This window comes from Coloeus monedula (genome assembly GCF_965178545.1).
Source record: "Coloeus monedula genome assembly, chromosome: 5".
NCBI lineage: Eukaryota > Metazoa > Chordata > Aves > Passeriformes > Corvidae > Coloeus > Coloeus monedula.
In genome coordinates this window covers 28663138-28688467 of record NC_138785.1, presented here as the reverse complement: position 1 = coordinate 28688467, position 25330 = coordinate 28663138, and the positions used below count along the sequence as shown (strand labels likewise).

General features: G+C 45.3%; 1 protein-coding gene across 2 annotated transcripts in view; it reads left to right on the top strand.

Annotated features, from left to right (window-relative positions):
- The window catches only part of MFHAS1 (multifunctional ROCO family signaling regulator 1), a gene marked incomplete at both ends in the record, with an annotated part of 29405 nt that extends 4535 nt beyond the window's left edge, over positions 1–24870 (top strand). For both annotated transcript variants that reach the window (XM_082281239.1, XM_082281238.1), the window contains one exon: positions 24740–24870. In XM_082281239.1, the coding sequence (XP_082137365.1) occupies positions 24740–24870 (131 nt within the window). The remainder of the gene's footprint in view (positions 1–24739) is intronic.
- Positions 24871–25330: the final 460 nt, after the last annotated feature.

Below are 25330 nucleotides of genomic sequence, written 5' to 3'. Positions count from 1 at the left end.
CATTGGACTGGGGGGGTGAACCCATGCTGTGAGACATGCTGAGTGATATCTTGCTGCTGTCATGGTGCTTAGGGCAATGTGATCTGCTTTCCAAAAAAAAAAAAAAAACAACCTGGAAACAAAAAAAACCCAAACGTGCCACAGAACCCCTGAAAAAAACCCCAACAACCAAACCAAACAAAAAACCCCAACAACCCTCTCCAAAACCCCACCAAAATTAGTCAAGACAGCAAACATGTACATGCAGTGTGATGGTGTCATGGGCAGCTGTTGAAGATTTAGCTTGAGAATTCCAGTCTGCAGTCACGTATCTCCTTTATTTCTTCTTAACTGGTGAATGCTTTGTGGCTGTCCCTTTTTTCCCTGTGAGTAGATGATGCTTTAAAAGTGAAATGTGAAGGGGAACCAGACTGTCTGCAGGCAGTTGGTGCTGTTGCTGACCCCAGCGATAGTCAGAGCAGGTTCAGAAGCATGAGAGAGGTATTGAAGGGCCTTTTCCTTTGGATTTGGCTGTGCCATCTATGTTTCCTTAGAGGTGGGAAAGGATTGCTCTCTCCTGGGAGCCAGGCCAAGTGTGCTGGGAAGGGAAGGCACAGGTGAGCAGGGTGCTGAGCATGGGAGGAGCTGGGCCTTGTGTGCCAGGTCTGTGAATGGCACCTGGGTGATGCTGCCTGTGGAAAGGGGGCTGCAGCATTTTTGAGGAGCTCCAGCAGGGCAGTCAGGCCTTGCTATCAGGGGCACAGGATAGCATCCCAGGTGTGACCCTGCCTTGGGGCAGGGAATGACTCTCTTAAACATGGATACTGCGTGACTCTAGCTGGGAGAACAGCAGACAAACATGTTTAAAAGGCAAGGCTGATCTGTGGAAATGCTGAAGAGTGATTAAAGGCTGCAATTTATTGAGAAAGGTCCTTGTTGTCTTGGATGATGCTTAGATCTAGCCCAGCTATGATATGGACTATATGAAAAATATGAGCTGTGATTTGGCTTGGGAGGTCTGTATGTCTGCATTTAATCTAAAATATTCTTTGCTGTATGTCTGCTCTATGAGTAAAAGACTGTTTAGGAGCCCCTAAATGGCATTCATGAAGCTGAAGACTTTTTTTTCCTCTTGATTTTGTTGATCAGGAGGTGTGCATGTTTAAAGTCATGCTGCCAAGCTTGCTGTCACGCAAGTGAATCATGGTTGGTGTCATTTTTGACAAGGTGTAGGAAAGAGATGGGTTTAATGTTACAAAAATATGTAGTGAGGGAGATGTCTATGTTTCTTTCCAAGCTCTTTTAGTGGAAATCCCTGGCAATTACAATGCTCCTAATACTTAAATAGGTCTGTGGGCTTTTTAGGACTGCACTGAAGAAGTGCTTTGCAGCCAGTTGACCTTAATAAGGGAAATATTTCTGGGGAGACACTGCCAAATTTGTGCTCAAAAATGGAAGTGCCGTCTGGCTCTGTGTGATTGTGCAATCTGTGTCGTCATTCATGAAACTGATGGTGCATTCTTTGGTCATCCAAAATTTTTGTTGGAATCCCCTTCAAAAAGGTAGTTTACAAGTTGAGAATTAATCTTTGCTTTTCCTCTCCTTCCCTTTCCTCTCTGTCCTGCACACTATAGCTTCCAATATTAATAATACACATGGAAATACTCCAGGAACAAGCTACTGTGCATAGAAATGGTAAATAAAAACTGAGATTCTGGATTCAGTGTTCTGAGGGCTTATTGCAAACAGTGAATGAAAGTGATACAAAAATGCCTTGTTAGGGTCCTTTTAAGGAAGTTTTCGTGTTTGAAACAGTTTTGTAGCCGGGTGAAATAGTAACTGAATTGGCATCTGAGCTGCAATCTCAGTGTGCTTTGAGGCTGCAGTCATCCACTCGGCTGATAACAACTCGGTGTGTTGAATATTTTTTTTCTTTACATATGCACTATATATAAGTAAAACTGTCCCTACCAGCCTAAGAAAGTCATATCCTTGCTTGGAGTGACCAACAGGAATGGTTCACCTCTCCAAGATGACAGGACCTCAGTTGGGTCATCACAGGCATTGTGAAATGCTCTCATTTGTATGTGATGTTCTTTTACCCCCTGGATGGAAGAGCTTTTAGGTTATTCATGTCCCATAAGCTATTAAGTGACTTGGGATTGGGGGATGGAGATAGTTTGCCATCTGTCTGATAGTAGACACGTGTGCTTTGTTTGGACAAATGTGACTGGATTTTCCAAGCTTGCATTCGTGTGCACCTGCTAACTGCCCTGCTGCTGTTTCCCCTTGCCCTGTGCTAGGCCAGGTCTGGGTCACCACGTGTGTTTCCAGACTGTCTTTTGTACAAGGTATCCTGACGTTCTATGTCTGATTCTTCTGGTGTTTGGACAGGGAGGGATTATGTTTGACCAGTGGTTTTCCTTTATTCCTGCCTGTGAAGGGGATGTATGAGTTTAGACATAAGAAAGTCAGGGTCTGTGTTAGTCGTAGAAGATGGGCAGAATGCTGTCACAAGTAAGATAAGTGGATGTGGGTTTTCACAGAATAAAAATATGACAACAAATGGAAAGCCATGGGCAAAGATACTGTGTGAGCCTAGCAGCCCGTGTCCAGAAGGATGCTCCAGAGCTATTGGGGAGCTTTGAAAGATTCTGGAAGACTAGCAAGAGGTCTCCTGTGGAGAGAAAAGTGCACATTGGCCACCTGCCTTACTATCCCCTTCTTGAGGTATCAGAGCAGGGAGGAGATCACAAGCCTCTACTCTGCCTGTCTCCCACATCAAGGGTGAACAGAAGCAAGGATTATACTGCCAGTCACCTTAAGGGGTACAGACAGAGGTATCATAGTGTAGTTCCCCTGTGAGTGTCTCTGTCATGGCTAGAGCAGGGCTAAATAGGCCCCCTTATGCTCATGATTCGAAGTGAACCATGCTCACCAGCCCCACATTGGAGTCAAAAGCTATCATAACCTCTTTTGGTGGCTGGGATAGAGTCAGGAGATAGGAAGGTGGAAGATCCTATGGTGTGTCATGCTGTCGAGTCACCCAATGCAAGGTGAGGCGAGAGCGGGTGGGACTGGTTTTGTCAGAAGGGCTCAGAGGTTGCTCCAAAATCTGAGTTGCTGCTCAGTGAAAGGCTCATGTCAGGTATCTAATTCCACTTTGTAGTCATGCTTTAAGTAGCTGGGGTTCTTTTCACAGACAATTGCAGTAGAACAACACCTGCTTGTTACAGAGCCTGATGCTAGCATCAGGCAGCCTTCTATTTTCCCCATTTGCAGGTGGAGTCTTTTTTTGCTTGACTTTCAGAGTAGATCTTATGTCTGTTTTGGGGCTGTTGTCACTCTATCCTGCAGGCTGTGGCTTCAGCAGAGTACTGGGGCATAACTGGAGACAATGGGACAAGACTTCAGCACCATGTGAGCTGTGGCCGTGGATGATCTGGCAGGATGAAGCTGAACAGGGCCCTGTGGTTCAATAGAAGAGCATAGATTGGTTGCTGGACTTGGGGAAGCTACTGTCATTCTGTGGCTCTAGCATGGATAATTTAGTTTACTGACTAGAGCTGGTTTCTGTGCTGTTGAAGTGACAACCTTGACTGGTGTGACTTGCTATAGGTAACAGTGTAGAAACACAGTAGTAGCCTATTTGCTACCAGGGATTTTTAGAGATTTGCTTCACATTAACCTGTGTTGCAAGGTGAGCATTTCAGGTCCTCTTGTTTAGTGGCTGTGGCATCCTCTAATTTAAACAACCTGTTGAAAGGGACAATGAATGTTTCTGTGATCTTGGAGGAGGCTGAGAAATTGCCAGAGGAAGAGTATGGTATGCAGCATGGATGGCTGCCGTGGGACTGTCCCTGGTGGGGCACAGATGTGGGAACCAGTCTTTGGAGAGAACTGAAGTAATCAGTGCAGACTTGGGCTTGTGCCTGACCGTCTAGCTTGGGAGGGCACAGGAATGGGAGTGAATGTGGATGCTGGAAGAAAGGCTGAGGTTTTTGAATTGCCTTCTTAAAGCTGTCCTGCAGTGTCTGGTTACCTTGTATTGTGTGTGTTTGGGGGCTTTTATTTTAAAGCTCTTAATATAAAACTTGTTAAAATTACTTGAAATTAGAATGGCGACTTGCACACTTAACACTGCTTGAAGAAATCCTCTTCCTTGCTCAAAAGAATCCTCTTCCTTATGCAAAAAGTTTCTATGCATTTGTGAGAAAAGAAAGCTTTTGTGGTATGTCAGCTCCAGTACAGGGAAGCTCTTCTGGTTTGTCCCTTAACAACTTGTCTTGCCCTGACCTGTTCCCCGTGGGAGTCATCTCTGGGCTTTGAGCCTCTGGACTTTGAGCTGTCATCACTGAACCAGGGAGATGCTAGATTTGGTTGAGTGGATCCTTTTGGTTTGGTTAGTGAAGCAAAGCAGAGTTCTTGGCCTTCAGCGCATTACTTTTTTTTTGGTTTGTGTTTTTGGTTTGTGTTCTTTATTACAGTTGCTGAAATTTGTCTTTGCAGGAAATGACCTATAAAAGAGTTGCTGGGTACCAAATGATTTGCGTGAGATCTGTTTAAAAGCTACTGACTGTGAGCGTGAGATAAGATGTTGATGTAGGTTTTCTGCTCTCTGGAGTCAGTTGATTACATGAGGACTGATTTGTGTGCTGCTTCGGCATGCTGTGGACACCGGTGTCATGAAACATGCTATCCATTGTCTTGTGTGCTCACACATCTGGTGATATGATGCCTGCTTCTACAACCACTGAAGTGGGAAAAGTTTTCCTGTGTAAGTTTAGTTTAGATTTAGCTTGTGAACGATCCACATGCATGTATTACAGGGGCCTACTGCTTATGCATCTCAGGAGCGGATGGTGGAAAATCACCAACCGTGCTGAATTATTGTTGTCTTTTGGGGTCGTGAACATGTTACTTGACATTGGGATAGAGCAGTGAAAAAACAGTGTCAGTTTAAAAACAAAATAAGAGTGCATCTAGTAGGTAATTCTCCTGTAAGCTGTGGTGTGCATTGCTTTTGCAGTATTAGCAGGCAACTGTGGTAGCCTAGCGTGCTCTCCAGTTAGTAATTTGCTACTAATAGTGCAGGTTATTTGTTTGGCTCTTGAAAGCAATTTGCCAGGGAAGAAGGAGAAAAATTTATTTAGTGGAAAGTCCTGTGTGGGGTTTGAATTCTTGGAAGTCATCAGTGTACAATTTTTTTATACCTTCCCCCCCATCCCCCCCATCATGAATACAGAAAGAATAACCTCTAGATATGTAGATATGTAAAGAAAATTGCGGTCTGGGGGTTGAATACAAGGTAATCAGTTATGTCCTTTTATCTCCCTCTCCTTATTTGTGGTATTTGTGCTTGTCACACAGATGTGGACAACTGTGAGAGTAACCAAGCTGGCTGGTGCCAAATATGATCGCCCCTTCTCAGGTGCTTTGGAGCTTGTGGGATGCCTGTTTTAAGGGAGCTCCTTGTAGGGACAAGGAGTGGGAAGGGAGTGTCTAAGATTTCTGTGTGAATTATAACCACCAAATTCCTCTGCTGCAAACAAAATGTGTCAGGGCTTTTGACTAGCTAAGAACTTATCTGTGTCTGAGTAAGTAACGCAGTTGAGTTATAGGAATCTCAGCGTGCCTCCATGGTCTCTTATATGGTGGTCTTGCCTACATCAGGAGAGCTGATGGGATTCTGGTGACCACAGTGTGAGGGAGCTGTTTTATACAGAGGATGAGGAGGCCGTGATGTTTTTAGAAGCTCTTGCGTGGATGAAGTTTACAGTCTTGGATGGCAAGGTCACCTGTGTGAATGTGGCCTTTGTTCCAGCTAGACCAGCTGGGAGAGTTTTGTCCTCTAGCAGTTTATTTCTGGGGAACCAGATGTAAGAACTGAGATTGGGGTGTGCAAGACCTGTGAAAAAAAATGGCTGGTTGGCTTTGGGAGAAATTTAATTTGGGATGTTCAGATGGAACATCTTTGAGGGATTACGGTTCTGCCTCAGGAGGCTGCTGGAGGCTGAAGACATATTGTACTTGTGGTATTTTCCTGGCTAAAGCTCAGTGCTAACACTGATCAGGTTGCCAACATGGTCAATAGTAGTGTGGTTTCAGACTTAACGCAGGTTCTGTGGTTAGGGGTGACTTATCTGTGGCCAGTGGATGGAGGCTGTGCTCAGACTGAGCTGTGATTGCTGAAGTGCTTGCCTGCTGGAGTTGGTTGTGGTTTAAAGCAAGACCTTAATTTCAGATGTGTTTTTTTGTTTTCACAGTGGTCATTTTCAAAAGCTCTGAGCTTTACGCAAAGGTGTACTGAGTACACTCCTTACTGGTTTTAGCTGTGGATTCCTGGGGGACGGGTGTGAAAATGACCTAGGACCTACAGACTTTACAAAGTAGCATTAATTTTGAATTGGCAGTTGAACATGGCAAGCTCTGCATGAACCAAACAACAGTTTTGAGATGAGCAAGGTGCTTCCGTTGGGAAGTTCATTAAACTGAGTGCTTTGTGAAGATCAGACTGAACTGAACGAGGTCAAGTAACCTTCAGCACAAAATAAAGTTCCATCTCAAATCCTGTTCAGACCTGCCTTGTATTGCCACGTGCTGACTCAGATTTGGTGCTTGAACACTCCAGGAAGCAGCTGTATTGTTGTTGATCTAGGATACATTGAATTGTGCTGATAAGATGATGGGAGACTTCTGCTGGGCTTTTAGTGGTGGGATTTCTTGCATTTCTGCAAGACTCTATGCAAGCAATACTAGGGTATCTCTTATACCCAATTTTAGGGTGATGTTTGCCAAGAGTCCAGTTTAGAGAAACATTTTTATTTGTGTTATCTGAGGGAACCTAGACTGTTCTGAGAAAACTCCTTCCTCCTTCATTCATGGTACCCATCACTTTTCTGTAGAGTTTTCAGTCTCTTCCTGTTGCAATGTGACAGGAACAAAACAAAGGTACAACAGTGGTAGGACAGGGATTTATGGGCCTCATGCCCACAAATGACTGGTGATAAAATGAATATTGTAGGTTTTTGTCCTAACAGAATACAAGATTATAGCACACTTCAATCAAGAGTTGTTTCTTGAATTATCTGTGCATAGTAACTTTCCAGTCTGTGTGCTGAATTCCTCTTGGAGCATGTTCTTTGCATTTTTAGCAGGTGTTTTTCTCTCCAGCAATGGTATCTAATAGGGGACAGATCCTGCCCTTGCAGTAGGGTACGGTTGTCGATGAACTCTCTAAAAAATTAAATGGCCATGGTTTCCAGAGCATCAAAATCTGCAGAGTTTGAGACAGCGGTGCTTGACCTAGTTTGCATCCAATGTGTCTAGTGATTTCTGCCCCATGGAACCACACAGTGGAAAAATATTGAAGACGTACAGTGATTTGGCCTTGCTTAACTTTGAGAGACATGTACAGTGTGTTTAGTTCTTCTGCATCAATGCAAGGTTGGGAGCAGAGAACTGGTAGAAGGGCTGATTTGTCCCAAACTTATTGCAAAACAAGTGTGCTCATATTCAGGAAGACCCAACCCCCTCCCTCCACCCCAGCTACATGGGCAACATACAGAGGATGAGCTTCTTGCAGCAGAAGAAAAAGGCATCTTTGTCATGCTGTTTCTGAAAGTTTATGATGGACACAGCAGAACTGCAAAATTGTCCTGCAGCACAGACCACGAGTGTACCTGGTGCAGCAGAACCCTGCTGCTTCTCTAGCTGTTGTTGTGGAACTCTGTTGCTGGCTATTTAGTAACTTCTCCACTCCCTGTGGCCTCTTTCTTAAACACAGCAGTCAGGTATGCATGGCAAGCAGTTTTTCTCTGAACAGATAGTGTTAGAACTTAGCAATTTGCAGAGCTGAAATGTGTGCAGGCTGTACAGTGGAGGACAGAGAGACAGGGACCTCTGTCTGAGACTGGCTGCCTGACATCAGTCTTTTACTCTAAATATTCCTGTTGCCCATGTCTGAACAGTTGGATTTTCATCTCTCATTCAAATTCTCAGATAAATTGAGATCAGTAAAGAATGAAGTACAAAGAGATGGAGTGATGGCTGGTGATAAATACCCATTCTGATAATCAGTCCTCTCATATTGACCCTCCTGACACTTGAATTTTTATCTTTCCACCCTCTTTCTGTATTTATATTGTGTGTAACTCACCAGTCTGTACACATGTTCTCTTTTACTACATTATGGGGAAAATAGCATGATTGTCTGTCAAATTGCTGATCTTTGCACTTTTCAGGGTTACATCCTCAATGTTTAATAATCTGCAGCTGTATTTATTGTGATGTGTGATAGGGAACAGTTCAAATTGTTTATGTAGAACTCTTTATTTTCTCCCCAAAAGAGCCGAACAGCTGGGACCTTGTCTCTATGGGACCAAAGGGGGACTTGAGGCAGCTACATAACTTACTTGTCCCCTTATTTTGGTAATTCTTCATCTGTGAAGCTGTGAGTGGCTCACAGGAGCGATTACCTTCCTTAGCAGGGTGATTTAATCATGAGGAGATGCACAGGAGCTGGAGCAGAAGTGGCAGTAGGGTGGCAGCCGGGCTGCTCTGCACACCTTTGAGTGTACGGAAGGCGTCTTGCAAATTGCAGACGCAGCCGGGAGTAGCCAAAGGGCATGGGAAATTGCAAATCCAGACAAACCGGTGTCTGACTGAGCAGGAGCTGTGTGGTGCCAAACTCTCACTCAATGATAGGGAGCTGTTTCTTGGTCTAAAATGGTTTTAAAGTGCGCTGTAGGTTGAGAGAACAGCTGCTGGCTTGGCCTCTGCTGCCTTAATGTGGGCTTTGAGCCAGCCAGCCTCTGTCCCACTGTTGAACTTCTTGAGTCGCTCCGTCTTGCACCACTGTATTGCTGAGCAGCCCAACTAGAAACAAGCAGTGAGAGCTGCAATAATCAGTTCTGGCTCAAAGTATTCCCTGGGTAGTCTTTTGGATGGGTTGGCTTTCTTGGGGAAGCCTCATCTGGACTGTGTCTTCAGGAAGCCAGCATGCTGTGTTCAGAGAGAAACAAGCAGGTGGACCTCTCCGCATTTCCAGGACATTCCAGGCAGGGGAAGATGGACAAACATATCCTTTATTATATGTCTGTGCTACTGCAGTGAGGGGAAGAGATGGAAGATTGTGTGTTTCCTCTCCTGGTCTGCATGATGCTTCTTACCCCCTTGCTGTGTGTGGCTGTATTTTTGCACTGGGTTTGCATGGCAAAGTTTTGGTAGCGGGAGTGGGGCCCTACAGGGTTTGCTCCTGTGAGAAGCTGCTGGAAGCTTCCCGTCTCTCTGACAGATGCCTCCAAGACGGACCCAGCACTGGCCAAGGCCAAGCCCATCAGCAGTGGTGGCAGTACCTGTGGGATAACATATGAAAAGGGGAAAAAAACCAAACCCTCTTGCAGCAGCAGTTGCAGGTGGATGCCTGAAGGAGGCTGTGATCCTGTGAGAAGCCTGTGCTGAAGCAGACCTCAGACAGGACCTATGGACCCATGGAGAGAGGAGCCAATGCTAGAGTAGGTTTGCTGGTAGGACTTAAGACCCTGTGGGGGGCCCTTGCTGGAGCAGTCTGTGAAGAACTAGAGTCTGTGGGAGGGGCCCGACACTGGAGCAGGGGAAAAGTCTGAGGAGTCCTTCCCTTAGGAGGAAGGAGCAGCAGAGACAATCTATGATGAACTGACTGCAGACCCCATTCCTGACCCTCTGTGCCACTGGAGAGGGAGGAGGTAGAGAAAATCAGGAGGCAAAAAGGAGTGAAGTTGAGCAGAGGAAGAAGGACTGGATAGGACAGAGGTGTTTTAAGATTTGGGTTATTTCTCATTATCCTTCTCTGATTTGATGGGTAAAAAATTAAATTTTCCAAAGTCGAGTCTATTTTGCCCATGACAGCAATTGGTGAGTGATCTCTCCCTGCTCTTATCTCAGTGAGCCTGTATTTTCTTTCCCCTGTCTCATTGAGGAAAGGAGTGATAGAGTGGCTTTGGTGGGCACCTGGCATCCAGCCAGAGTTAACCCACCACAATGTTATAGGCAGAACTGCTGGATGGGGTTGAATGTGCTGAAGCAGAGGGTTCTTGGTGGCAGGTTTCCAAACCAGGGAGTCGGCAGCAAGCACCAGGCCTACTTACACTCGTTGCATAATCAGATGAGTTTTCAGCTCCCTGTGCATTTCTCTAAACCTTCCTTTTGAACAGCCTCTTTCTTTGTCCGAGAGATTTTCGTGCTCTTATTTCAGACAGTGATGCATGCACTAGATTTGGAAGATTCTCATATCCATATGACTCTGGTATATCAAAGTGGCTAAATTTAGAAAATCTAACAAAAAAGAGCTTCCCCTTCCTGTGATCTGACATAATGTTTCTTGGTCGCTGTTATTTTTACTACAGAACAGCTTAAATCTATTTTGGTTGGGCACTAAGTGATGGCTGCAGTGTGAAAGAAGAAATTTGTTTCTGTGAAGTCAGGCGGCTGTGCTGCAGCTTCAGGGCTCTGAGGGCAGCCTGCTCATGTTGAGCATGTGCCAGTGCTGTGTCGGGGCCCTCCTTTACAGCCCTGCTCAGCTCTCTTGAGCCCTGCCCACTCAGTATAGGGTCTCTGGGGCTCAGAGCTTCAATGGCTCTGAAATTCTCCAACATCTTGTAGATGTAGTGAGTGGCAGTGGTGATGGATTTTAACACACACACATACCACTACTTCACTCATCCTCCAAATTCTGGGAGGACAGTATAGGAGAGATGTTTGGCTGGAACCAAAGGAGCAGACGCAATGAGAGGCTTACATGGGAACCAGTCAAGCCTCTGGTTTCACAGGTCTCTTTAATTCATGGACCTTTTACTGTACACTGTTAGGACCAGGACTGAGCCATCCCTGCCTGAAAAATGCACTGGTGGAATCATGCCCTGCTGAGCACCTTGAGCTCTTGGTGTCAGGAATATAATTCAAGATTTCCAACTTCCTTACTCATTTTGGGTTTGGGTTTTTATTTGTTTGGGTGTTTTTTAAGCCATCTCCTTTGTTAAAACTTTCTCTGTGGAGGTTCAAGCTCATACTTGATTATAGCTGACTGCTCTGCTTCAACAGCCTTCTGACTTGTTTCTGAACATCCCACGCCTGCTTTCATATTGAGATGGAGTGAAGGAAGACAACTGGGATTTTGGGAAGAGACACCTTTTTTTGCTGACCTCAATATCCCAGAAATCTGCTGAGCAAGAATTTATTTCTTACTTTAGCATCATTTTAACTTCTGGTGGACAGTTCTGTAGAAATGTTCAGTGGGTGAAAATAGAGGCAATGTGAGCCTCACTCTGAAACTTTGGTCATCTCCAGGTGCTTTTATTCAGGTTCATGATGGTGCCAGAGGGTTATGTAGGTAATGAAACTCCAGTGTGCTTTGTCCTCACTAAAAGGTCCAATCAGATCTGCGTACCTGAACATGTACTTTCAGGAGTTTTGGGCGGGGAGTCTCGCTCATACTGTCACGTGAAGGATCATGCTGTGTTTCAGCATTGGCGAGATTTTCATGGCACCTTGAGTAAGCGAGAAGTTTGTCATTTCTCAGAGGAGCATGTGTGTGCCCAGAGGGAGCCCTACGGGTTCTCAGGTGATCATTACTGGATTTTGGCAAGATCTTAACTGATGCTTGCATAGGCAAATAATTCAGCTCAGCAAGTGGCTGCTGTGGTCAGCTTGGAGCCTTGCTAGGGTGAGATGCTGAAATAAACAATCAAGAGTTGAGTCTTGTGTACATCTTTTCCTAGCCAATGTATTTGTGCCTCAAAGGCTCAGCCAAAGTGAAGACTTCCTTGGATGAAAGAAAAGTTTGGGAACCTTCCCCTGGGATCAGAAAAAAAAATCACTTTTATCTGTGTCTTTTGTAATGGAAAACTACCACAAAGCTTTTGAAGCTCTCTGTTATTTTTAACTTGTTCTTTGTCCTTTGAAATAAATCACATCTTTCTTCTCTGACAAAAGAGTGTTTAGCATGTTATGTAGGTACACACATGCACATTTTTGAGTGCCTGCAGTCAAGTTCAACACAATGTTAAGAAAATGTTGCCGGACATGGTAAGATTGTGTTCAGTTTAGTGATTCACATAGGGATCTGATTTAAAAAAAGAAAAAAAGTTTAAAAAAAATTAAAGAAACTCCCCCCAACCAGCCGTTGGGTTGAAGAGGGTGTGATGAGAGGAGATGCTTAATGGACCATTTTGGGAAGTGCAGTAGGTCGGCTCTGAATCTGTGACTTGGATTTCTGGCCCAGCACTTTGCAGATGCTAAAACTGTGCTTCCCATTAAAAGCTGTCCACTGTGCAAGTGTGGTCAGGTGTCTTTGGCTAGGGGGAAGCTGAGCAGTGTGGCTGTTCACTCAGTGCATGGCTGCACCTTCCCCCAGGCACGAGGGTGGCAGCGTGGTCCTTGTAGTGAGGTTGGGCAGCTTGAGGGCGGTTCTTGACCAGCCTTTAGTTTATTGCCTGTATGGGATCCCAAGTTGTCAAGTTTTATGGCAGGCCCATGCCCAGGCTCCAGGTCAGAGTTCATTACTTTTAGCTGTGCTTCCTGAAGCATTTAGTGTCTGTCTTTCCCTGAAACAGCACCTTTGGTTGAAAGCCATGTTGCAAAACAGCCTCTGCTCTGCAGCTGCTGAATCATGTAAGTTTCATGCATGATTCTGCTTCCTGGCATGTACCAAGTGCACCCAGTCCCATCTGAATCTTGCAGGTGAGTGTTGGAACTGAGAACTGCCCACAGAATTATGATTCTGCTGGAGACGGCAGTTTTACCCCTTGCTCTGTGCTGCTTTATTCTCAGTTGCATAATGCAGCATGATGCAGATAATCTGCTCATCATCACAAAAGGATTTAAAATTCGTTTTTAATCGGAAGTCATTTTAATAAAGCTTTTCCCTGCTTGGAGGACTGTTTTTCTGGCTTGAGTGTTTAAGAACAAAATGCAGGAGACTGAGGGAGGTGGGAGGGAACCAGCTGAGGAAGGAGGGAGACAGGCACCTCTGTCTGGCTCCCAGGCGGCTGCTGGTGAAGTCCAGAGCTGTGTGACACGTTTCCAGTAGCACCAAGCATGCAAAATCCTTACATGCACAGACAGAAGTAGCTCGTAGGTCTGTTCTCTTGGAATTTTCTCTCACAGAGCAAACCTCTGGTGGTGGTGGAGAGAAGGAAAGGGCAATCTAGTCCAATCTGGTTTGTACTCCCCCTTTTAACCCTCTGTGTCCAAAACACTGGTAGTCCTGTAGGGCCTCCTGCATCTCAGAACACACTGTGGTCCTGGACAAGGTGCAGCATTTACTTCTCTTGTGATGGTAATGACATACAGTTTGTGTGATTTACCTTATTTCTTTGGCTGTTGCTCTGCCATTTTATTGTGGAAAGTGCACTGTCTAAAACAGCATGTGAACTCTGAGTAGCTCTGAAATATATCCTTTTCTCCTCTGTATGCCAGCATTTTTCCCACTTTTCTGGTAGTAGCCACCTCTTGAGCTGTTTCACCTCCCCTCGGAGCAAGCCTGGTTGGGGACCTGAACTCTGGCACTGAATGGTGTTTGAGAGCAAGAATCCTGCTGCTTCCTGGTTTTTTTTCAATCCCAGTAGTCCTCACTCTTGGGATATCTCCAGTGTATGCTTAAGATGTCCCTGAGTCTCCTTTTTGGTCAGTGTAAGTTGATGACTGGGAAGTTTTAAGGTGGTTTCTCCCCAAGACAGATCCCATCCAGAGGAGAGCCAGTAAGCTTGCAGTTGAGGTGAGTTGATGAAACATCTGAAGGAGGGGTGGGTCAGGGCTGTGTTACAATGACACTGGTGAGTAAGTGCCTCAGAGTTATCCACCTGGTGGAAATCTGGAAGTAATACTGGTTTACAGCACAAATAGGGGACCAGGAGAGAGCTGAGCTTTGGGACAGAGTTCCCTATGAGGAAACTGGCAGCTCCTGGAAAGGTGCAGGGGGGTAGAAGAAATGGTGGAGGAGTTAAATGTTCTCCTGGCAGTACTGCTGCCTCCCTGGGAGGCTGATGAGTTCTTTCTGGGCCCCATAGCTCCTTCCTGTTTCAGTAACAAACATGACTACCATAGAAGCGATTTTTAAACAGCAAAGATGGATGCTGCAGTTGCCTTTTGGGCACTGAGAACCCATACCAGATGGCATTTAGCAGGCAATGTACTCTGTAAGAGTTAAGTAGCAAAGCTATTGTTTCTGTTTTCACATGACTTCTCACTGGGAGTCATTCCAGTGGTAGAATAAAAAGCCATAAGAATTGGTCTCAGCAGAGATAATAAAACAATCTATAATATTAAGTTCATAAATAAGCAATTTTCCTTGGGAAAAAGGTATTTGTAAGAAAAAGCTAGCTACTGCATTGATTTACAGCTTTTAGTTGGCTGTCATCGGTTTGGATATTGGGGAATGAGAGTGTTCAGAAAAGACTGGTTAAATTATTGGAAATGCTAAGGAATCCAAAATCAACACAAAAAGAAAAGAAAAATCAAAATATTAGCTCTCATCCCCTCTGGAAAAGGGAACAAGTAAAAGCTGTTAATAGTAAAAGGATAGACCTATGTCCAGTAAAAGGATGTCCTATCATTGAGCAAGAGAAAGCCAGCAGGTCACTCAAATTTCAAAGACAGCAATTTTGGTAATAACAAAAGATACATTAAACCAAACAAATAGAGTAGATTCAAAACAAAAATGAGTTTTCCACCTCTGTTGGCATAGGGAGACTCAGGCTCTGAGCTCTGTGGAGTGCTGCTTGGGCACTTCCATGTGCACCAGCAGTGCTTTAATTGTGGCATTATGCATGAGACCAAGAGGAGAATTTGCCACTGGTCTTGGTGCTCTGTTCCCTCTGATTTTAGCCATATAGCTTGATGCAAATCTACATCACACTCAGTCTCACAAGGAAGAAACACTTGACTAAGGATGCACTTAACAAACTAGAGTGTAAATGAAAAAAAGATATGCATATAAGGAAATTATAGCTGATGTCCTTGTAATTAAGGAAACTTCTCTGATCCTGCAGCTTCCTGGTCAGCTAAAGCCATACCTGCGGACAGCATGTAGTGTGGGGTTAGTTATTACTTTGTAGAAAGTGGATAGCTTTGAAGGAAAAGTGCGGTGGAGGCATTTTGTTCCAATTAAGCATGAGCCTAGAATAAATTTTGTTATGTTCATGCATAAACCAAATTCCCCAGTAAAATTACTTCAGTACAAAGTTAGTTGATAGATTACAACAGGGATGAGTTCAAGTTGGTTCAATAACCAGGTAAAACACTTGATTTGAGTATGAGCAGAACCTATGGTGTTAAGACTTTTCTCCTTAGACCAGTCGATGTTGAAGGGTAAAAAAACAATGTTCCTATGTTTAAGTGGACTGTGGTTGTCCTGATGAACAGCGAGTGTTTTAGGGTGACCAGAATAGCTTTACAGAGGGGTATTGCACATGCATCTCACCTTAAGTGATCTGGGAAAGAATACTTACCGCAACAGGTTTGAAAATACAGTTGCTTCCAGTTCAGTTTGCAAAACACACTGAAACCTTGGAATGGCCCTAAGGCAACAGCAACTCATGGAATCAAGTTACTTTTACCCAGAGAGGAGTTCATTTAATTTCAGAAAAAACTGTTGGGCAGCACACGTAAACACAAGTCTTGTATGTGTGTTTTGGTTTGTTCTCCTTTTGCTTGGCTGGCAAAAGGCAAGTAAATTTAAAAAAAAAAATAAAAAGGAAGAAAGGATGCTGTGCTAGAGTGTAAAAGGTTACTACAAGGGAGAACTCCAGGTTTTTCACTTCCCAGCTGGACACCGGTCAGCTTCTAGAAGAGGGACTTCATAGCCAGAATCCTACCTTCGACCATGGCATGCGTCTTGTGAGGAAGGAGTAAGCCAACAGGGAAAAAAAATTGTCCCAAGTGCTCTCCCAGCCTTAGTCTGTCATCAGCAGGTGGATTTGTCTCTTTAGCAATGCTTGAAGACACTTTGCCAGTCTGGTCTGCTTGTGAACCCTTGCGTTGCAGCCATCTGCAGTCTCTGTCAGGTGCTTCCTTTTGCTTTTCCTCACCTGCATTGAGGCTTTCTAGTTTTTGTGTTGGAGCAGGCAGGAAACAATCAGCCAGTTCAGGGTGCAGTATTAGTTGCTAGACTATTGCGAGGAAAAGTGTCTTGCAGACTTGGCTAATTCTCTAAAGTTAGCAGAAGGGCAGATGGAGTCTTGGCCCGGCCTCATCAGTTGCATAAGGCTAGAAGTCAGTGGGACTGAGTCTTGTACGGCCTGCTCTGGGGGCTGGCTTTTCACATGGCCACCTATTAATGTGTTGTGACCCAAGCAGAGAGACAGAGGTAGCAGGATGGTGACCAGTCCTGGTACTCCCTGCAGACTTCAGTGAACCCTGCCTGTTAACTGTTTATCATAGTAATGGCTTTGGGAACTCTTTCAAACTGCTTTTTTTCCATTTAGTTGGACCTGCGGTGTGCTGATCATCTGGATAAAAGAAGGGTCAGCATCTCCTTTGTGATGGGGGAGTAATAGCTTTGAAATTACTTTGAAATGTTTGGAAAGATGGGCTGAGACTGATGGGAATTGTTGCTGTCTGGACTGTCTGCAGCCAGTGGTGTCTCGTGTTCAGGTGGATGCTCTGTGTGCAGTTGTCCCTTGCTGTTACTGGGTGAGGACAGGTTGGGGCTGGCTGCAGCTTTCTCTCCAGCTGATGCCTTGCTTTGGCAGATTGGGAAAGTGCTTATGGCAGATAGGGCTGAAGGGGTGGAATTAAAAATAACCAAAAGGTAGATTCTGGGCCTGGTTACTCAGTGACAGGCCTGTTTCTATTCTGGGATGAGGATAATTCGCACTGAGCTCATTACACCATGACTCTCCCTTAAAATGCCTTGACAGTCAATTTCATTCCAGCTAATAAGGTCCTAAAATGTTAATGAAGCAAATCAATTTTTCATGGCTTTGTATTGCAGTTATCAGAAAGTACTGTGTTGCAGCCTACCAATTCAAGAAGCTTTTCAGATATTAGAAGGACATTCAGCAATTTGAAGGATATTTTATTTTCTCAGTTTTTCCCCAGTGCCCCCTCTCATTTTTCTAAGACTTTTATCTTGTGCTGGTTGCTTGTCCCCTTTGGTCACGTCCTTCCTCCATTGTCAGCTCTGGTCACTAATGGGAAGAGATGGCTTGTTCCCACCTTCCCTACTGCACAGGGAGAAGAAAGATGGAGTGCCCAACAGAATAGGTAGAGATGAAGCTGGACAAGGGAAGATACTCAAGCTGAAATACTATTTGAAATATATTGAGTTTGATGAAACAGAGTGGAGAAATCGCATCTTGTTTATCCCCTTTCCTCATCTTTTTGGAAGGAGCAGTGGTGTCAAAAGTCACAGCCCTCTCTCCTCATGGCAATTTGCTGAGATGTCAGTGTTACCTGGCATAAATGCTGTCTGCACTCAGTATCTCATGGACTGTGGAAGGAGGAGAGAGAAGTTGCATTCGTTGTGCAGCCACATTGATGGTAGATCACTTACCCACACTGGTTTCTGAATAGGTTAGATGACAACCATCTTTTATTTCTCAGAACTGCTCATTTTGTACTTCCAGGAGACAGAAGGCTCAAACTTCCATGGCTGCCCCTGGAGTTATTTTAACGAAACTGTTTTGATCATTTACTGCTCTCTGCATTTGTGTTTGTGAGTCTGCAGATGGGAAGTACTAAATTGTGTGGTTTGGGGAATGTAAGGAGTTTTTTTATTTGCTTTTAATTGATTTCCAGTTCTAACTATAACTTCTGTGTGCCTGAGAAAAATATAATTAACTAATGTTTTGGGACAAACATAGAGTTTTCCAAGTTTTATACTTGGAAGCCTTGTACTGCCACACTGGTAAGGGATGGTCTCAAATAACTCATGAGGAGAAAATTAGTGTATGAGTTGTAATTTGATATTTTGAGTAATCAACCTTCTGTAGCTGTTGAGTCGAACATCCACAACACTTTCCACTCAAGTTCTCCACACAAAGGTATGCTCGGTCCAGTGCCAAGGGCTTCCCCAGAGCTTTTGCAAATGTTCAGGTGTGTCAATGTCCTCTTCTGCTGTGACAGTGATAGGTTAAGAGCTAGCTGACCCTATAATGACTTGTGGAAGAAGGAGGATATTTAACCCTCTTAAGCCTTTCGACTGTAGCTGGTGTTTGTGTGACTCTCCCCTTCCCGGAGTGGCAGAAAATAGACTTAATGATTGCCCGATGCAGCATCTGTCTGCCTGTGTCTCCTGGACAGGCCTTGCAGAGCACGCTAGCCTTTAGCGAAGCCCTGGGCTTCCTGCCAGGGTGATTAGCCTGGCAGTTCCTTGGGTAGGAGGTAAAGTGTGGGGTGATCTCAGCTGCTGTGGGAAAAGCTGCCTGGCCTTGAGCTGAGCAGAGCTCAGCTTCTGCAGCACCTCTGGGGTTCCTGGCCTGGAGGACTGCAGCTCTGGGTTCTAAAGCTTGACCTGTCAGCTCCAAGCTGAAAAGCACTGCTGTCTGTTTCCAGAGGTTGTTTTGTGTTTCTTTCACCTCACATGACTTAATAGACTTGAGAAGACAATTTCCCATGCAGCCATCTGGGGGAAGTATGCCAGGTGAGCCATATATATGTCCACAGTCAGAGTTGTGAGGCCTAGAGATGAGGTGCTGGCTTGAGAGATGGCTGATGCTGGAACTGGAAAGTTGTCCAGTGCTTGGATCAGCCAGTAGCCCCAAGGCTGAGTCTGCCCCTCTAGCAGTTGTGATGCTCTAGATTGGAGCTGGGCAGCCACAGGAGACTGCTCTCTGCTCAAGGAAGCTGTTGGTGTTTTCAGTCTTGAACCCTTCAAAGGAGAAATCGGTTCCTTTTGCATATTTTGGAAAGCTCTAACTCTTGCTCTCCACATGCTATTCTCTGTGCTATCAGCTTCTGGTCTTGGGGACTCACCTCTTCAGGCTAGTTCTCTGCCTTGCAGATGGCTGCCTTTCCCACTCCACATTTCCAGAGCAAGCTTTCTTTTTGTTTTCAAGCCTTCCCTTTCTTTTTAAATGATATCAAATCCCAGGCTCATTGGTTCCTGAGTATGTGCTGTACCTGATGGGTGGTTCTGCTCACCAGCCTGCTGTTGTGATCAGTGCTTACCAGCAGTTTTTCTTTTCTGTTGCCTTTTTTGGACAGCAGTCTCTCCCACTAAGGCTCTTTGACAGGCTGCGATTTTTGTTGTTGTTTTTGTTTGCTAGTTCTAAGCTCCTTTGACTGGGGACTGCAACATGAGGCTTATGAAACTTTTGTTCATAATGTGCATTGCACTCTGTTCTGCTCCCTTTTGTGATGTCTCTGCTTTCAGCTTCTTTTTCGGTTTTTTTTTTTTTTTTTTGGTTGGTTGGTTGGTTTTTGGTTTTGTGTTTTTTTTTTTTTTTTTTTTTGCTATATTTGTAGCCAGGAGAATAGCCTTCAGTGAGAAAAAAATTAAATCCTAACTTGGAGGTCTCTATCCAGCCCTCTGCCTCAAGCAGGCTGGGTAGATAAGGTCACTCAGGACTCCAGAAATAAATCAAGTGCAGTGTTCTATCTTTCTGGGGAATATTTTTGTGCGTGACATGCCGGCAGTGCTGCAAGGAGCATATTAAAAATTCATACCAGTACAGAGCAGTATTTTCTGTGCACAGTGCTTGAGAATAAGCTTGTGTGTCATGCACAGCAACATTTGTATAAAGCAAGTAATTAGTTTCATCTAAGCAGAGAGTGGCAAAGACAAGATTTAAATGGCGTGGAGTAGAAGCAGGCTTGTTGTGAGACACCATCTCCTTCCCTTTTCTTCTGCCAAGACTCCTGGAAGATTTCTTGTAGAGCTGGCTGCAGAGTCCTAGTGTGTGAGGGTGTTTCCTGCACTTAAAGCAGAAGGGGAAATCTGTGCACATGGCTATTCGTCTCACCCTGCCTCTGTGACAGCTTTGATGTAATTGTGTAAGTGCTCCAGCTATTGAACCTTAACAAACAGCTGGGCACAGAAGCTGTAGCTTCTCCAACCCCAATTTCTTTGCAGTTGTATGGATGAAAGAGGATGGCACTGCATGCAACACAGAGGGGTGTTCTGAGACCCAGAGCTCTCATGTGAGCCCTGTTGTCCAACTGCTGTTGGAAACCAAGCATGGGACACGTGCTTTAGGTATGCAGGCAGTGTTGAAGTGTTCTGTTCTCTACTGTTCTGAAGGCATGGCTGGTGAGTGCTATGCTGAGAGATGTCACAAGCAAAGATTAGTCAAAGGAGGCTTGACAGAGAAGCAGTTGAGGCTGAGATGTAAAGTCTGTCTCCAGTCAACCACAGTTGCAGTGGTTTGTATTGGAAACCCTTCAGCACGGAGGAAGAGTGAGAAGGGATTTAGGGTAAGAGAACATATGAGCACTGAGGCTGCAAAAACCAGTGTGTCCTTGGTTGGAGCAGCTCTGGGATATATGGTGGAGTAAGTGGGTCGGTCAGTGCTGAAGCAGGACAAGGTGTAGGAGCAGCTTGGTTTTGGCTCTCATGCCCTCCATTCCTCATGTTGTGAAGCATGAGCAATATCTCTTCAAGGTCCCTAGCAGACTGAAGAGAGAGAAGCAAGACCACAGAGCCAGAGCCAGGTCCTGCTCATCCACTGCTGACTGGTTGTCCCAATGGGGCCCAAATCCTGACAGCAGGAATGACAGCATAAAAATTATAAACATCATCAGGCTGATACTGTGCAAATGTGTTCTCCTGGGAGCTCTGAGGGAGAGGAGATGGCATGACAGGCCGGAGTAGAGTATCTCATCCCTATGCCCTTGCAGCAGATTCTTGATACATGAATGGGGAACCGTAGGCCACTTAGCACAGCCATTGCAGTGGGACCTGCGTAAAGGCAAATGGTCTAGGTGGGATTTTCTTCCTGCATGCAAAACCTTCCTCTCTGTTAGGCAGCCAAGTAGGCTTACAGCTGGCCTTGTCTGGCTGCCAGCATGGAGTAACCAAACACTCCTACCAGTATTTGCTTTTCTTGCTGTCAGCCTCTCTCCTAACTCTCTGATTTGTCATGGGTATCTGGCATTTCACGGGTATTTTCTAAAGGCCAGTGAAGTGTGCTTTGCAGCATGCATGGGTCTGATCAGTGGCATGGGCTCTGAGCGAGCGCGTGCCTGTGTCTGTTCTGGGAAAAAACAGTGGCAGTGAAGAACATCTTGCTGACATAGAAATACCTGCTTCAGGTGAGCTGGCTAATGCTGAAAGGAAACAGGCCTTTCTGGTAGAGCACTGGGCATGAGTGAAGGTTTGTTCCTGCCTATCCCTGGGACTGCCCATGTGTAGCACATTTCTTTTAAATGGTGCAGGCAGCATGACTCACTCAGCCCATGCCTGGGGGAGTTTACAAACCAACTTACTGCTGCAGCCAGACTGACCATGGTAGTTTCATGATAGGGTCTTGGTTTGTGTCTCAACCTTAACTTGCTGTGCAGCACATTTTACCAGGTTGTGGAGACCAATTTCTCTGCCAAAACACCAGGAGGGCTGCCACAGGACAGATACAGCTTTTCTGCACCATTTGTGCCATTGCAAATGGAGGAGCAGCAAAAGGAGCATCTTCTAAAGCATTTGCTCTCTGTTTGCAGGTGCTTTTAACCAGGCTTGGCAGGTGCCTCTCTGCTATCAACTGAACTGGGATTTAGATGCATGTAAACATCAGGCCTTGGTCAGCAAGTACCCAGCATTAACGTGCCTTGTAAATAAGGCTCATGCTCTTAAATCAGATGAATAAGCTTAGTCATGCTGATTTGTCTGCTGGAGTTGGAGTTTTGGTTAAAACCTTAGTGGCTTCTGTGGAAGTTAATTTTAAAACTAGGTCCATGCTGAAACTAAGATAAGCTTCGTGGCTGTGTGTGTGCTATTGCAGGCAACCTTTCAGAGAGGGCAGGCAGAACTGAGGTTTCCAGTAAAATTTGTGACATGCTCACAGAGGAATGTGCAACCAAAATACAGCCTGTATGTAGGGGCAGAACAAGTACTGCAGACATGAGGTGCTACAGCTAGATTTAAACTTAACAATTAAACCAAGCAAACACCTCCACACTTAGCTTTTCCTTTTCTATCAATCAGTCCAATACCTCACTGGATCTCCTCTTTCCCACCCTGCTGTGGCCCTGAGGACTTTTATTGATAATCCCCTACAGTTTGTATAATTTCTGAATAGAAGTGTGAGGCTTCTGAAACCTCCAAGAGATTCTGGGCCTGGAGAGTTGTATCCAAGCAGGGTGTCTCAATGCTAGTTTGTTATAGCATATATTACATTGCATATTGCAATGGGATTTGCACCAGCTTTTTCAGTAGTGATATTAGGTGTGATTTAGATAGTTATAGCTGGTTTAGTATTGTGATGAGTTTGTGCAGCAAAGATGACCAGTTTGCAAAGAGAAGGGGATGAGAACATTATAGTAAAGCAGCAGGACATCTTTTAGCTGAAAGGGGGAGGAATAGTAAGGACGCGTAGTTGACCTTCTGTCCACTTGGTGCATGGTATGTCTTATGGAGAAATTATAAGAAAAGTCTTTCTTCTGGGGAGCAGCATGTATGTCAGCAGGATATGGGAGTGGGGCTGGAGGAGCTTTGGTTGTGGCTGGGCACAGAGTAAGGTGATCTTTATCCCAGAAACAGCCTAGAGGAGAAGGTAAAGCCAAAAAGAAAAGGAGGGTGACTGAAGAGCCATGGCAAGGGGTTTGCCTGCAAATCAGACATCTATTTTACCCTACAGCAATCTTCTCTGCATGAGAAATCACCATCTAAGTATTTCTGAAGTGGGAAGATAGGAATGAAGGCTCAAGCAGACCGACCAGTCTTATTGTACTCCTCTCATTTAAGATCTAATGGATATTAGCCCTGTCTTTAAAGTGTATAATGGTGCTCTGATTTTGTGACTCATCTTTCAGAGATGGTGCTTTTAGTACAGTTATCAATACTGCAGTGGAAGTCAGCCTGGGGTTGGAAACCTGGGAATTGTTGGGACATGGAGCCCTGTGGCGTACGTGCTTGATGGGGTGCAATGCTGCTTTCAAAGTATGACAGCTCATGTAATTGAGGACGCTGCCTTGCAGACTTAACTTTGAATTGCAAATGCCATAACATTTCTTCCGGTTCGGAAGATGCGTCTTCCTCACTTAAAAGCTGCTCTGCCAGTTCAGGTTTGAGTGTAGGTGTGAGATGACGGGAGATACTCAAACCAAATGTGAATTCAGACTGTAGACCATGGGAGCAAACTGGAATTGCTGGCCCTACAAAGTGGGGTATCTCTCAAGGTGAATGGTGTGTGTTCTTTGCCAGGCCATCTCCTCTGTTTTCACGATATGAAATTACATGCTTTGGAAAAAACAAGGGGTTTTAGATCTGCTATTTCCTGAAAGTGAGAAGAGAAGCAGTGTGAGAAGGAGAAGAGGGAAGCAGCATTTATTTGCAGGGCTTCATGCCCCGTGATGGGGCTGCCTTTTGTGCTATTGCTGCACAGGCTGAGCAGTACTTTGAAGTGTGATTTCTTTTCTGTTTTTCCTGGGGTGCCCAGCAATAGCAACTAGACACAAGGAGAACAACTGATGTTCTTTAACAGCAGAGGAATTTATTGCAAGTGCATTTAAAAATAGAGGAGTCCCAGCACCATCTGTCTTGAGTGTTTTGGTGGAAGTGGGGACAGCTCACAGTGGCTGCTTGATTGATGGGTCCAGACAGTTTTGTGTGGACCTGTGGCTGCAGCCCACTTACAGCTGGCCTGCCTCTGTAAAGAAAGTCACTGATCAAGCTGGTTGTGATCTGGTGCCTCTGCCTTGGGTAAGTCTGTTTGGCACCCATATAGGCACACTCAGAAGAATTGAGCCCTTGCTGGTCATCCCATATTGCCTTTGAGAGCAGACCCTACCTCCCAGACAGGTATCAAGAGGTGTTTCTGGTGCTGTTGGGTGCCTAAACTGTAGCTGGACTACTCTGAGGAGATGGCATATTGATGTCTGGGGGACCTGGCTTGCTGGGGCCAGTCATCTGTGGAGTGGAGCCAGGAGGAAACTTGATTTGCTCTGAGTGAGCTGTTGGGGAAGTGTTCCCCAGGGCTGGGCACATCTCAGCAACTGGCTTTCCCCTCTCGCTGTGCTGACCTGTGTCTTGCCCTGAACTACATTCCGCAAGGGTGCCAGCAGTGAGGAGCTGCCAACTTGGCACTTGAACAGCGGAGCTGACGCAACTTACTTCACAGAGGGATACCAGGCGGTGTGAGAGCCCCCCACTGCTACTGACTCAATACAGAGCTCGTATTGCCTCCATTATGGACGAGCTGACAGCTGGGAGCTGGGATGTGCATGCTCAGCAGAGTACAGCATAGCCAAGGGTCCTGACAGGATGCAGCAGCAGTCCCATGGCAGTTGTGGCAAATGCACCCAGGGAGAGAATCATTAGGGAATCTTCCATCTAGATGCTATGAATTCCTAAGGAGCTCTTGAGTCTGTGTGCAGTGATTCAAAGCAGAGACAGGAAAGATAGTAGATGTTACATGTGTGGTGACTAGCATGTCTCCAAGCTGTACTCAGGACATTCACCATGGTTACGTGTATGGGACCTGCTTGCACTGCAGGACCAGTAAACCTTCTTGCAGTGCTCGCCTTTGTCGCTCATGGATGCTTACCTGGTGAGGGGGAGAGGAAGGGCATGCTAAAACAAAAATTGCCTTGCTGACGCTTAGAAGTTTTCATTGTTTTCCTTTATTCACAGGAGAACTGCTGAGTCAGCCAAGACCAGAGGGACTGACGGAGATCATCTGTCCCAAGAACGGCAGCGAGCGAGTTAATGTTGCCTTGGTTTACCCCCCCACTCCTACTGTGATCAGCCCTTGTTCCAAGTGAGACCAGAAAGCAGACCTATTCCCCTGTCAGTAGACACCAGAAAGCCTATGTAAAACATGCCCTCACTAAGCACTTTTTTTCTGGAAGGTAGCAGCCCCACAGCCAGCCTGGGGACTGTTCTAATTATTTGTGGCTGTAGACAGCCCACTCAAAGGATAGGAAGTACAGTGAAATGGGCTGAGGTGTTGCGGCAGATGCAAGACACACATTGGGCAGGACAGATCAGGAGATAATGCAGTCGTGGGTGGGTTTTGGTAGGATGGGACCTCAGGAGATTTCTGTACACCCCCTGCTCAAACAGGACCACTCTCACAGGCAGGTCAGGTTCCTTGAGACCTTGTATAGGTGAGGATGTCATCCTTGGATGACAAGGATGAAGGTGCTACCACCTCTCCAGACTTTATTCCTTTCCTTTTGTTCCATCTGAGTCTCAGCTATTATTTTATTTTATTAACTTGGC